At 37.9% G+C, this 15,447-nt stretch overlaps 1 protein-coding gene across 4 annotated transcripts in view; it reads left to right on the top strand.

The window, feature by feature from the left end:
* Positions 1-15,447, top strand: part of LOC131073363 (uncharacterized) — a 160,658-nt gene that overhangs the window by 126,794 nt on the left and 18,417 nt on the right. For all 4 annotated transcript variants that reach the window (XM_059213159.1, XM_059213158.1, XM_059213157.1 and 1 more), the window contains one exon: positions 8,054-8,157. In XM_059213159.1, the coding sequence (XP_059069142.1) occupies positions 8,054-8,157 (104 nt within the window). The remainder of the gene's footprint in view (positions 1-8,053; positions 8,158-15,447) is intronic.

Raw genomic sequence — 15,447 nt, forward strand, 5'->3', positions numbered from 1 at the left:
GGTGTGTCCTTGAACCCTAGCAAGTGTGTATTTGGTACTGATCAAGGAAGATTGCTAGGACACATCATATCCAAACATGGTTTGACCATTGATCCAGAGTGAGTGGAGGCTATTCTTTCTCTTCCACTCCCTAGTCACAAGAAAGGATTGCAAAGTTTCCTTGGTAGGATCAACTTTGTGAGGAGGTTCATTCCCAACCTTGCCACCATGGTTAAACCCCTCACTTACATGTTGAAGAAAAACTTGGTTTTCAGTTAGACCAAGGAAGGAAGGGCTGGTTTCGAAGAGATCAAACAAGCAATTGCTCAGGCCCCTACCCTCGTCAGTCCTAATTATGGAAGGGATTTTATCCTCTATACCTTCGGAGGAGAATCCAGCATTTCAGCTGTCCTAACACAGTTGAACGATGACAAGTTGGAGCAACCTATTGCTTTCTTTAGTGAGGGGCTAAAGGACTACAAACTTAGATATAGCTATGTAGAGAAGCAAGTCCTCACTGTTGTAAGGGCATTAAAAAAGTTCAGGCACATGTTGTCCAACAACAGGATCCAGCTCTTAGTTCCGCATGCAAGTGTCAAGGATTTCCTTCTAAACAAGGATATCAGTGAGAAGAGGGCTGGGTGGATAACCAAGGTCATGGAGTATGACATCAACATCAAGATCACCAAGCTTGTAAGAGGTAGGTGCATATGTGAACAACTTGTCTCATCTTCTGAGACTACTTCAGAGGTCGCCCTTGTGTTACAAGAGGATCAATCAACTGACAACAACACTCAATTCAGTTGGGTAAGTGACATGACCACCTTCTTAATGGAAGGTAGATACCCCCAAGGTCTAGACTGGACCAAAAGAAGACATTTCAGGTTGTAGTCCATTCCCTATGTCTTGGTGAATGGCACTCTTTTTCGAAAAGACTCGCATGGAGTTTTACTAAGATGTATCGAGCAAAACCAAGTTAGCAGATTGTTAGAGGAATTTCATGATGGCTCTTCAGGGGGCCACTTCGCTGCAAGGACTACGGCTATCAAAATAATGAGGGTTGGTTATTACTGGCCATCCTTATTCAGTGACTCACATAGATGGGTGAGGAATTGCAAGAAATGTGCTCTCCTCTCTGGGAAGCAAAGACTAGCTGCCCTACCTCTTCATCCCATCGAAGCAGATCAACCGTTCGCCCAATGGGGTTTAGACTTCATTGGCATGATAAACCCACCTTCTAGTGCTGGCCATAAGTGGATCTTGGCCGCAACAGATTACTTCACTAGGTGGACAGAGGCAGTTGCATTGAGGGATGCTACTGAGGCCTCAGTATTGAGGGAATTGTGACAAGATTCGGTATCCCCTCTACCATCATATCAGACAATGCCGGGGCATTTGTTGGAACCCAAATCAGTTCTTGGGCAGTTAAGCATGGTGTATACTTGAAGACATCATCCAACTATTACCCTCAGGGTAACGGCTTGGCTGAATCTTCCAACAAGAGCCTCATCAAGATAATTAAAAGGACAATTGAAGACAATCAGAGGGCATGGCACACTAAGTTGAGGACAGCCTTATGGGCTGACAAGATCACACGCAAGAGGGCGATTGGCAACTCCCCTTTCATGCTAGTATATGGGAAAGAGGCAAGACTCCCAACTTCCCTAGAGTTACCCTCTCTTGAGCTAGCACATCAGCTGGAATTAATAGAGAATGATGCCATGACAGTAAGACTAGCTGAGCTGATGGAGCTGGAGGATGTTAGAAGTCAGGCTATGCATACACTTAAGACTCATCAAGAGCAGGTTAAGAAGGTTTTTGACAAAAAGGCTACTAATAGGGTCTTCAAAGAGGGAGACCTAGTTCTCAAGTGGGATGCAGACAGAGCCAAAGCTGGGCGACACTCCAAATTTGACGCTATCTGGAGTGGTCCATATGTCATCACTAGTTGCAAGGAGGCCAATGCAATTCATCTCTCCAAGCTTGATGGCAAAGTTCTTCCAATCCTAGTGAATGGGATTCATCTCAAGCCTTGCTTCTAAAGAGGGTGTTGATGACTATGTAAATATTAGACTAGAGGTTGTTTTGCTTTCATAAGTGCTTATGCACATGCTGCATTCTCTTTAAGAGGGTGTATGCTCTAGTTTTCAGTTTTCCTCCAAGTGATTGTACACACATGTTTGGGTCTTCCATGACTCAGTGCCCAATGGATGCTTAAGGCTTGTGGACTTCATGCTTAGCAGGCAAGTATCTCGCAGAAATCGCCAAAAATGTTGTCATTTTATGACACCCTTGGTCCATCAGTGAGAACCGATTGGACATATGTTCCATGGACCAACGCTGCCCAGTTGATCAAGGAGAAAAGCAGTGAAATCATGGTTTGAAGTGTTGTCTTGTCGGATGTTCCTTGGCCCTCTCTTTCTCTAGCTCGAAACTTTGGAACCCCGAGGTTCCGAGTTTCTTTGCCTTGGCATCTTTCTTTCTTGCTACGGAACCCCGAAACTCCAAGTCTCCGAAGTTCCCTTCCTTCCCTTAGCTTTTCTTCTATCTTCTACCCTCGGAACTCTGGAACCCTTAGGCTCCGTAGTTCCTTGCCCAACTACGGAGATCTCGGCCTCCGAAGTTCCCCAACTATGGAGACCTCGGTCTCCGAAGTCCCCAAGTTCCTAAGTCTTCTACCTCGGAACTCCGGAACCCCCAGGTTCCGAAGTTCCTTAGTCTTCAATCCCGGAACTCTGGAACCCCCAGGTTCGGAAGTTCCTTGTCCAACTACGGAGACCTCGGTCCCCGAAGTTCCCCAACTATGGAGACCCCGGTCTCCGAAGTTCCCCAACTACAGAGACCCCGGTCCTCCAAGTTCCCCAACTATGAAGGATAATATCAATAAAATGTAGGATAAGTGCGATGACACTTTATCAAATGTGAAGGATCTTGGTGAAAGGATCCTCAAATCAATGGTTCCCAGTTGGAAAAATAGTATGGAAGATAATGAGGTACAACCACAGTGGGAGGACAGGCTTAAGCCCAGGGTCACTTACTCCATGGAGGATCTAGATTTTGCTGGTGGGCTGCAAGCGGACATATCATGCTTTGAAAATCACAAGTCATATAGGAGGGAGGAACTGGAGAATTTAGATAGCCTCCTACAGGGTATTCATTACAAAATATTTAATCCTTCTATGCCACCGACAACCGAACTATTCAAGTTATGTCTAAGATTTCAGGACTACGTTCGGGTAGAGCGCGCAGCCGATCAGGATATCTGGGGAGAGTACCTGCGCGGCGAGGTCGAGTTTATCGCAAAGGAGTCTGTAGCAGGAAAGGAAAAAGTGCTTTCCTAAAATGCATTTTTCTTTTAAATTTGAAAAAGCACTTTTTGGCCAAAAGTTCATACTTGACTGCCAAGTCAGCTGTAAACTTTAAACTCTGTGCATATGCACTTTTTGAATTGTTATGGATAGTTTTTAATTACCTTTTTTAGGTAGTTATTGCTCCCCTTTGGGTGGTTGCTGATATTTACTTTCTATTTATGGGTATGGGTACCTTTTTGTACAGATGAATCTGGGCCACTTGTTTAGTTTAGATCTTGGCCATTCATCTATTTCTGGAAATCTATTTAAAGGGACTGGTTTTCCCTTATTTTTGTAAGAAGTTCAAGATTGTTGCTGAAGCTCTGGCGAAATTTATATAGTATTAATGGAAAATTAAGGCTGTTTCATTTATTTGTGAGTGCATGGTCCCCTTCTTCATCATTTAAATTATTTTGTTATGTCTTTTATTTTTCAATAGCATTTTTAGGATAAACATCTGATAGAATCCTCGCTGTTCATACCATTAAGGACTGACTGATTGTCATTCCCTATGCATGGTTAATCTGAACCCTCTCATATGCTCAGTTCGGTTATTAAATAGTTAGTGAATGAATGTTAAAATTCTGAATTTATGTTTAATAGCATGAAAATCTAGTTTTCCTTGAAGATCGCACTAGGTTCTTACAAACATTGTGCTTAAATAGCTGATAATGTTAAAATCTGGTTATTTGGAGGTGTCTGTCTGTTTTTCCTAAACATGTTATCTTAGTTAAGTAATCAGAGTTTCTATATCTCTTTTCCCTATCCCTTTTTTTCCCCTTTTTTACCAAGAAGAAACCACAGTCCAGCTGAATTAGTATCGATCCAACTGAAATCAACCGATAACAAGACTGTTAAATTTTAGGGAACTCATCCGAAAGTTGTTCACCTAACTGTAAGTCCCCTTTGTGTTTCCAGCAAAACACATCAAACCACTAAGTTATCCTGCTGTCAAGACCTGACAAAAGAAACATTGAGCTGATCCCCTTTGATCAAATAAAAACAGCATTAGGGATTTCCTTATTTCAAGAGAGGGTAGGATGCTTAGTATTCTATTCTGCGTTGGTCGGATGGAACCGTAGTGGTGTGATTTCAGACACGTCAACAGGTCGTGAATTTGCTTGGACTAGAAGTTTTTAAGTCTTATGGTAAGTGTTTTGTGATGGATTTTAGGGAGGTGAATGTTATTGGTATTGTACATGCAATTGAGGTTCCAAGTAGCACAAATATTTTCTCATGGACATCATCATTGTGGATTGCCTTGTTAAGTGGGTTATGTTACCATCAAGAAAATGGGCATACTCCATTGTGGGTAACATACAAATGGAGCTTTCTTATGCTACTATACCTTTACTTGGAGAAGAAGTTAAGGTGTGTAGATAGAAGAAGATGCTACATGTAACAGAAGATGTCGAGAAGGAAGCTAATATAGTGCTTTGCATGGATAGTGGTGTGATCATTTCATTGATTATAGTTATGACACTAAGAGCAGTCCTTTAGACCTTGTTTTCGGCCCTAAATCTTCTTGTTCCAAAGGTGATGACTGGTGGAGTTAATGATGCAGCTGTGGTACTCATTTTTCTTGATGGGAAACAATTTACGTTTTCTTTCAAGTTTGCATTTCAGTGTACTAACAACATTCTTGAGTATGAAGCCTTGATTTTGGGAATGAACATTGGATTAAGGCATGGTATCAAGTGCCTAAAAGCATATGGTTATTCAATTTTAAATGTGTAAAGTCAAAGAGGTGTATACATCTAAAGACGAGATTGAAGTTGTACCAGAATGCAACATGGGATACCATGGAAGTGTTTGAAGCTTTTGGTGTCCACTAGGAGAGTAGGTCAGAAAATAATTCAGTTGACTCACTTGCTATTTTGGCTTACAAATTTGATATAGGGTTGGTGTATCCCCATTGTACTTGTAGCGTTGAAGTTCTTACAAGGTGGTAGTTCTTTGATAATGATCAACATATCTTTAAGCTCTTTAATTGTGTTGATCTTTAAAAACAAGTAATAGATTGGGCACTTGTGGTTGAATATCAAAATCACAAACACTAATTGGGGCAGATAACAGAATTGGAAACAAATGCCATCCCAAAGGGATTGGTTGCACTTGAAAGAATAGAAGAGGCCGACATATAACTATCCGATGTTTCCACCGGAGTCGCGTTCGCTATATGCCTATTGAGATTATCGATTCAAACCTAGACTCCCCTTAAATAGGAGGCCACCACGCTAATCTTTAGTTGTTTAATAATGTTGATTGCTACAAGGGTGGAAGTAAGCCAATCAATAATGCTGATGTAGGTGAAACATTGGTACAAAAGAATCTCCCAAAATGATACACATCTGCAAGAACTTTAAAGCAGATGAGAAGCAAATGCTGATTATATTACTAAGGAAGTTCGAGAAGTGCTTTGCATGGTCTTATGATGAACTGAAGGACCATAGGGAAGACCTACTTCAACATATTATTCCATTACAGCTTGATACAAAGCCTTTCAGGTAGAAGTAGAGGCCTATAAACCTACTCTTGCCCCTTAAATGTAGAAAGAATTATTGAAGCTAAAAGAGAGCAGCATCATTAAGCCTATTAGGACATTCTTCCTAGGTGTTTGATCTTGGGTGTGAACTTCAAAACTTTAAATTTTAAGTCTTTTAAGGACAACTATCCATTACCTAGCATAGATCATTTGTTACAAAAAATGACTGGAATGAAAACTTATGTCTATGATGGATGGATTCTTAGGCCACAATCAAAGAGTTGTCAAGGAGTAATAACAACTTTTATCATGCCTTGGGGAACTTATGTTAATGCTAGAGTGTTATTCCATCACAAAAACATGTTGGGGTCTACTTTTCAAACATCTGTGGATGTTGTTTTTCCTAGCCTAATAAATAAGAATATCATTGTTTATCAATATGACCTCAGCCTATTCAAAGGACATAAATTATCACTATAAGCACTTGGAATTGAGCTTTAAGAGGTGCTTAGAATACGTGATATCATTAAATCCCAAGATATGCATGTTTGGTATAGAAGAGGGCAAACTACTAGGATGTATTGTGTCCAATAGGGGGTGAAGATCGACCTTGAAAAAGTGAAATCTATAAACCTCATTCGTTGGCCCAAAACCATTAAAGGCATACAATTGTGCTTTGGACAAATCAATTTCCAAGGAGATTTGTGTAAAACATTGTTGCAAAGACAAAAATCTATTATAAATGCTTAAAATTGGGCTAGTTATCAGTTGGGACAAAGAACCATGTGAGTCCTTCAAATAAATCAAAAGGCCTTTAAAGAAGCATTAATATTGGCTAGCCCGTACTACACCAGGCCTTTTCAGTTGTTCTCCTTTGCCTCGTATTACGCCATAGCTCTAGTCTTATTGCATAATAACAAGGAAAGTTTCCAACAATCTACTGCATTCTTTGCTATGTTCTTATAAGGTGTTGAATTGAAGTACTCTATTATGGAGAAACATGCTTATTCACTTATCAAAGTTGTCAATAATTTCAGGCAAATAGATATGCATTGTCACGTTGTTTGTACTACTATATAAAATGAAGCCTTAGACTGAAATATGCCATTGGGGATGTTAGATGATATATCATTGGTTTCATACATGGTCTACCCTTTTTGTTTAAAGGAGGTTGTTAGTTCTCAGTTGTGGTAAACTAGTACACTGAAGCTTAATATTGGAGCTCTCTTGTGCACAGGGCATGGTTTATTGTCGAAATAGGTTGTGAAAATTCATGTCTTTCTAATTGTCCTATGATGAAACCTTAGGAAATATCCCCATCATCTTTGCAGAGCCTAAAGGAGGAGAAGATATCCTTTCCTATGAATTGGTCCAAAGTTGTCTCTGCCTGATCATAAGTTGTAGGCCTGATTACTTAAGTTCCCCTGGGGCTTAGGTCAGGCTTTTCTTTAGAGTGTTGGGAGTATGTTGTTGTGGGAGCCAACACATTGAATAATGGAAATTGTGAAAATGCAAGTACAGCATAGTGAATTCTTTGAGCCAATGCTAACTTTCAAGAGGCCCTAAAGAGAAATACAAATGTCAAAAATGTCAAACACGTGTGAAAACATTGTTTATTCTATATGATCTAGGAAAGAATCTTTGTAAGAGTATTTAATGGTAAAAATGCCTTATAAGCCCTAATTTGGCTTTAAATAGTTTTTTCTACCAACATTTGATAGTGGATTATGAGAGTCATTACAACCCATTATCACTGATTCATGTTTGATGATGTCACACTGCATTTTCTGTAGGCTAGTTTAGACTGCAAAACTATTTATTGTATTTTCGTACCAGTGTTCAAATGAAGTTCATATCAAGCACCCAGGAAAGAAAAATGCCATTCTAACATGGTTAAACCAGCTTTAGGGAAATTACACTACAAGAGGCATCTTCCATGTTGAAATTCCTTTCCAAGGCACACGAGCTGCACTTTGGTGTTGAATCAATAAAGATATCTCTCTCCATTTCATTCTTATACCCTTCTTAAGACTTATAAAATGGGATTCAATATAAAAATTCCCCATCCTTGTATACTAAATAATGAGATGTACCATGGACACAACAAATTGAGATGGCTAATCATTTAACTACATTATGTTGAACTGTTGAACTGATTTTTCAGAAATAAGGTGCTTTATTTGAGGATGTAAGATTTTATTGTGTTTTCCCAGACTTCTAATACTATATATGCATGCAGGACTTGTAGTTCTGATGGTTCAAGGTAGGTTTATGAGAAAAGAAGTTGAGATCAATCAGAACCAGTTTCTCAGATTGCTCAAGCACTTGGATGTCCAAATGGAGGTAATTTGTTTATGTGCAATAGTTGTAACTTATTTCATATTAATGCAATAAAAATTGAAATGTTATTTTTTAATTCTTTAGGTAAAGTTCTAATAAATTACTCCGCTAGAGCTACTTATTATGTTTTCTTAAATCAAGTAAAATCTGAAAACATTTTATTCCAGAATCAATTATATGTATTACTATTCATATATCTTCAATTGAGTTTGTCGCTATGATGGTATCTAGCTTTTAGGATTTTGTGTAGAAGTCATCATTCTCATTTTGAGTTCGAAGATTTGATGTGAGCTTGAGTAAACCACTGGTTACAGAACAAAAGAATGCTATATGTTTAGAGTTACATTAAATAGGGCATGTAATTGATCAGCCACACAAGATTTCTAGTTATTCATGAGCACAACTGCAAGGCTACGACTCGAACCTAGGACCTTCCAGCACGGACCAGCTAGGACTCGAACCTAGGACCTTCCATACGCTGCTGGAGTGCTCTACCACTGAGCTACTGGCCCCTCTTGGACCAGTCCATCGTCAGTCCGGGTGTGGCTGTATCATTTCATAAATTAGGCTTGCACTAAGAAGGTGTATGGCATATGACTTGAGCACTAACAATTAATCTTTTTTTCTCTCCCAAATTTGTGAAATGATACTGTTTTTGAGTTTTAAAAAGTATGAGTATGCTTTTGACTCGATGAAATTATATTGTATTTCTCAGCATACTCAGTAATTTTTCTAGAAGTTTATTTTGCTACTCTAAAACCAAATTTTAAACAAAGCCATAGATTAAACAGTTTCCATTTTTCTTATACAAATTACAAGGGTAGAGATTAATATCTTCAATTTTTTATTTATTTTTTGGATGAAAATACTAGATGTTAAAACATATGCATAAAAACACATAGCTAAATACTCCAAAAAGTGGGCAGAATGGATCATGCCTTAAAGTCAAAGTTGCAGCAGTAGGAACCACAAAACACAAACGTGGCAAAGCCATAAATGAAGCAGCCATGACCTCAAAAGGAAACAACTCTTACAAAATCAGATGATTATAAAAAGAAACATTGAGTTTCTAGAGCAATATCAAAAGTTCAAGGGGATGCATGGTCCCCAAGATAATTTCTAGCCTAGAAGATCACATTCACCATCCATTGGCTCTATTGCTTCATGCACATTATGCTAATTGTTTCTAGTCAAAGAATTCAAAAGCTGATGCCAAGGGAAGTTACCTTGATCAAGAGGCGCCCATCCTTGTTATTGAGTGGAGGTGGAAGAGTGATGTAGTCGTGGAGGCAAGCAGGGGGGGTGGGGGAAGGGGGGATAGGGGTTCAATCAAATTGTTGTCGTGTAGGTGGTGGCCCTTTGATGGCTTTCTTGATGGCTATCAACATATCTCAAATGGTTGTCTCCTAGATGATTAGGGAGGGTGGCATGATTGCCACAATGCAAGTAGGATTCCCACAATGGCCAATAAGGCTTTGGAGATATTGAAGCTCCTATGCAAGCTGTTGATGTGTTTTTTATGCACATGCAAACATAGAATAAAATACCAAGGTATCTTATCCTCTTTTGAACAAAGTTACTCAAATGCTGAAGATTCGCCTAAGGATCACTTGAGATAACTCCAAGGTTCTTAAATGTCGGGTCACGACGTGTAGATAAGCACAGTGGTTTGATGTGATTATGTTGGAATCACAAGGGGACTTACATTCGAATACTTGAACGTTTGAATTATGAAACTTAGATCCTAACTACTTGCTTGGAGAATTAAAAAAAGGCAAAAGATGTAGGGTTTAGAAAGACTGCAGTAGTCCTAAGAATGTAAAATAAGAGTGAATAAATGGAATCCTACTGGGCGGGGTCTTATCATCAAACTGAACAATTTGACACAAGCTCAGTGCAATCTTCTAAGGTGCAACTCAAATATGTTGAAATCATTATCATCAAACAATGATTATCATTCAAGTTAATGCATAAACAATGGACGTATAACAATTTGAAGTTAAGCTCATATCATTCTAGTTGACCACACAAGGCACACTTCAATCAACAAGAGGCTAGTGGTATGGACTAAACATATTCCACACAAATGCATTCAACAAATTCCTTCATTCAATCTAATCAACATGAAAGCAAATGAATTGAGAAGTAGAGACCATGCGACTTGTTGAAATAACACATTAATTCACCTTAACTTCGATGAAAAGAGTATCTCCATTTACAAGTCTTAACAACAATTCCTCCTCCTCCTTATCTAACTTATATTCTATCTTCTAATCTATCTATTCTTGGACTGCACACTATTCTATTCTTCTATTCTATTAACCTTTACAAATGAAGAGCTTGAGCTTTATATAGAGAGCTCATTACAACGAATGGCCAGGATCAAACCCGATCAATGGCCGAAATTTTACAATGAAAACCCTAATTAGGGTTTGTTACAACAAACTTTATTCTAGCCAATGAAATAATTACATTCAAGTTTAATATTGAATTTGAACCAATAGGAAACAAGGGTAGGTGCCTCGAAGTTTGTGTTTTCATATGATGAGCTTGGTTCATTGAATCAAGACATGCTGAGTTGGAACTTCTCTAATTGGTTTTTGGTGACTAGGACGCCATCTCATCTTGCACTTGTAGATTGGATTCATCATCATGAATGAGTATTGAATAACATTTCTTGATACTCAACATTATCCATCTTCAACAGTGATGATGATGATCTTCTAACTTTGATTAACTCTTCTAACACTATCCTCTTGAATGTCTCAATCATGGAGGTGCAAGGTGTAGACGTTGACTTCCTCTTAGTTTTGGATCTTGTGACTACCTTGGAATGAGCCCTTGATGTCTACTAGTAAGTAGAATAGAATAGCAATTAGAGTAGAGTAGGAGGAGAAGGCAAGAGATTGTTGCCCAAAATTGTAAATAAACTTCACTTTTCATTGAAGTTGTGGTGAAATGTGTTGTTTCTTGCAATACGCATGGTTTCTTGTTGGATCTTCATGTTAGATGGTAAATAATTAGATTGAATGAAAGGAATTTGTTGAATGTACTTGTGTGGAATCCTTTAGTCCATACCACTATCCTCTTACTGATTGTGAGCGTGCCTTGTGTGGTCAACTGGATTGATACGAGCCTAACTTCAAATTGTTCTACACTCATTGCTTATGCATTAACTTGAATGGTGATCATTGTGTAATGGTATTGATTCGAACATCTTCAAAACTCCCTTAGAAGATTGCACTGAGCTGGTGTCGAATTGCTCAGTTTGATGGTTAGACCTAGCCCAGTAGGACTCCACCTAGTCATTCATCTATATTCTTACATTCTAGGTACTAGAATAGATTCTCTAAACCCTATGCTTTTGATACTTCTTTATCTCCCAGTGAGTAGTAGATAGGACTCAAGTTACAACAAATCAAACACTTAGGCATTCGAATGTAAGTCCCTTTGTGAATCCAGCATAATCACATCACACCAACAAAGCTTATCCACACGTAGAGACCCTACATATAAGAACCTTGGAGTTATTTCGATTGATCCTTAGGCAAACCTTCAACATTCGAATAACTTTGTTCAAGAGAGGATAAGATACTTTTTTGGGATTTTATTCTGTGTCTGCATGTGCATAAAAAACACATCAACACAAGGTTAGTGCTATTTCATGTTGTTAATTGATGACTATTCCAAGATGATGTGCTTAGCCTTTCTCAAATAAAAATCTGAAGCAATTGAGAAATTTAAGGCATTCAAAGCCTTAGTGGAAAATGAAAAAGGGCTGAAAATCAAGTGCCTTAGATCTGACAAAGGAAAATTTACCTCAAATGATTTTGACGAATATTGTGAAAGACATGGGATAAGTAGACAATATTCCGCTGCAAGTACTCACAACAAAATGGAGTAGTTGAAAGAAAGAATAGAACCTTTCAAGGTATGGCAAGCTCCATGCTCAATGAATCCAAGTTAGATGACACTTTTTGAAAAGAAGTGGTTCGTACAATTGTATACATTTCCAACCGAGCACAAATCAGGGTAAATAACAACAAAACTCTTAATGAAATTTGGAAAGGAAGGCCTGCATGAGTAATTATTTCAAGGTTTTGGGATCCAAATGCTACTTAAGAAGGGACAAGGAAGATTTAGGAAAATTTGATTCGAAAAGTGATGAAGGTATCTTCCTTGGATATTCCACAAGAAGCAAAGCTTACATGTGCTATAACAAGAGATTGCATATAGTTGTTGAATGTACGAATGTGAGGGTTGACAAAGAAAAGCATCTAAAGGAAATGGCACAAGATAATGTCTACAATATGCCTTTGATAGCAAAATAGGAGGTGACCAAGCCAAGGCTTGGCTAATTGGAAAGGATAAGTATTTCAACCTATTTGGCATTAATAGAGATAGGAAGGCCTGCATAGGATCTTATCAATTGGTAAAAGGGGCATACCTATATGGTCATATTACAATAATATTGTACATAAATTAGCATGTATAGTTTCTTTTGGGATCAATACCTAAATCTTTTTAAGGAAAATGATTTCTTGCCTTGTTCCAAGAGCAAAATTTAAATGAATTCCAGCATCTTTGAGCAAGGACGTATGACCACCACATAATATGTGTCTAAGTCTCTTGTGATGTGTACTTATGCAAAAGATGAAAAGGTGAAAGTTAATGAGTATGTTCTATGATTGAATCACTTGAAAGCTTGATATGCCAAGCTAGCCAAGGCCCCAAATCCGAAATGATGAAATGAATTAGAGCTGACTATAAGATTCAACACAAGTCGTCCTTTGTGTTGTTGTTCTCTTAGGGAAAAAGGGTTAAAATGATGCCCCCTCAAAACCGACTGTCTTAGTAGTTAGGACCAAACGTTAAATGTTCTACCTAGGGAAAATGATTAAGGCATATTAAAAATGACAGCAAATGTGGGTGATTGGGTGGTCAGGCTTTACAACACTGTTAGAATATTAATCTTTACTTGGTAAAGGTTAATTATTTATTTGTATTAACTATTATGTTAGGAGGTTCCTTTGGAATCTCTACATGTCCTTTGTCATTTTGAGTCATCTCACGCGTGTGTGGATGACTCATTTTCTTTTATTTCCTTTATTAAGGAATATTAGTTGTCTCCTCCTTAAGAGGATCTTGACACATTGCACACACACATTATGAATGGTGGCGTTCATAGAGTTGGACGTTACAAAGTAATTCCTCTCCTCATCTCTATTTAAGAGATGCTTATCGTCTCATTCTTCACAAGTATTTGTAATAAGCTACTTGTTTAAGCTCTCTCTCTCTCTCTCTCTCTCTTAGGCTATTGCCTTCCATTCATAATTCTTAAGGGGTTTTTTCTTTTCTTTTTCCCCTTTCAAAATCTCTTGTGTCTCCTCTCCTATTTGGTGATTGCTCAACTCAAGTTGATCTTCATTCTTGGTAACATTGCTTCAATCAACAAACTTCTTGGATTATTTTTCATTTTTTGCTCTTATTTTCCTTTCATTGTATCAGAGCAGGTTACCTTGTCTTGTGAGCTCACCTTTGGAAGCACTCTTTAAGAGAAGAGAAGAGATTTTCACTTGAATATTTATTATTATTTTTTATTTTTTTTGTGCAGGGATCTTTAACTATATTTTCAATTTCCAGATCTAGAATGTTTAGTTTAAATCTATTCATTAGATTTGCATGCATAATTTTTTTTCGAAGAAAACTTGATCACAAGTTATTTTTTGGTTTCATTCTAACAGCAAGTTATGTTCAATTGATTGCAAAATTTCAAAGAAAACTCAATCACAAGTTATTTTTTGGTTTCATTCTAACAGCAAGTTATGTTCAATTGATTTCTTTTGCATGCAGATCTAATCAACAAATAGTTTCAATCTTAAACTTTTTTTTAATATATATTTCTGTTAACTCTGAATCTAATTTTTTGTTAGTATTCTCTTGCAACTATGTTCTCTGCAATTTCATATCTATACTTTATCTTACTGTTATTTTCTGCATAGAACAATCTTAATCTATATTTTGTATAAAAGAATCTTTGTTTAATTTATAAATCAAAGTTTTCAAGTTTTCTGTTGTAGCTTATTTCACTTTTATTTTATTGCGATAATTGATAAAGATAGAGAATTTCAAGCTGAGATAGGATATATATTTGTTCACATGTGATCCTCTGTTAAAATAAGTGGTGTTGAGAGCTTCCTTTGTTCGCTGCCTCTATTATTCAGTATTCAGGCTTTTTGTATAGTTTGAGATAATTTTCACTTCAAAGTTTTTTTTATCTCTGCTCTCTTCTTAGCACTATATCAGCTCTCTCTCTCTCTTGTATTTTTAGGCTATTGCCTTCCATTCATAAGGGATTTTTTCTTTGCTTTTTCCCCTTTCAAAAGCTTATGTCTCCTCTCCTATTTGGTGATTGCTCAACTCAAGTTGCTTTTCATTCTTTGTAACATTACTTCAATCAACAAACTTTTGGATTATTTTTCATTTTTTGCTCTTATTTTCCTTTCAATCGTGCTTTGTGTCCTTGTTCTCTTAGGGACAAAGAGTTAAGATGATGCCCCCTCAAAACTGACTACCATTGGAGTTAGGACCAAAGGTTAAATGTTCTACCTAGGTAAAATGATTTAGGCATATTTACTATTGTACAATAAATGAGCACATATAGTTTCATTTGGGATCACTACATGGATCCTTTTAATGAAAGTGCTTTCTTGCTATGTTCCAAGACAAAAACTCAACTAAATTCCAACATCTTTAAGAAAGGAAGTATAACCACTCTTGTCATTTTATGACACCCTTGGTCCATTAGTAAGAACCGATCAAAGATACGATCCATGGACCAGCGTTGCCCCAGTTCATCAAAGAGAAAAGAAGAAGAATCATGAAGTGTAAGGTGTTGCCTTGCTCGGAGGAAGTTCCTCCCTTGGCCTTTTATTCCTTCCCCGCAAGTTCCTTCTCTTGTTTTTCTTCTCCGGAACCTCGAGGTTCCGAAGTTCCTTATCTTTGCTGCCTCTCCTTTCTTTTCCCAAAACTTCGGAACTCCGAGGTTCCAAGGTTCCTTTTTTTCTCCGGACCCCCGAGGTTCCGTAGTTCTTTTCCTTTGTTTCCCTTCTTCCTTCTCGGAACCCTAAGGTTTCGAAGTTCCTTCCTTAGCTTTTATTTTTTAATTCTTCGGAACCCCGAGGTTCTCTTCTGCTCTCTTTTCTCCTTCCCAGAACCCCGAGGTTTCGAAGTTCTTTCCTTGTCATCTCTACTTCGGGAGCCCGAATTTCCAAAGTCCCCGGACTTCTTTCC

Source organism: Cryptomeria japonica, chromosome 10 (assembly GCF_030272615.1).
Source record: "Cryptomeria japonica chromosome 10, Sugi_1.0, whole genome shotgun sequence".
In the NCBI taxonomy this organism is placed as follows: domain Eukaryota; kingdom Viridiplantae; phylum Streptophyta; class Pinopsida; order Cupressales; family Cupressaceae; genus Cryptomeria; species Cryptomeria japonica.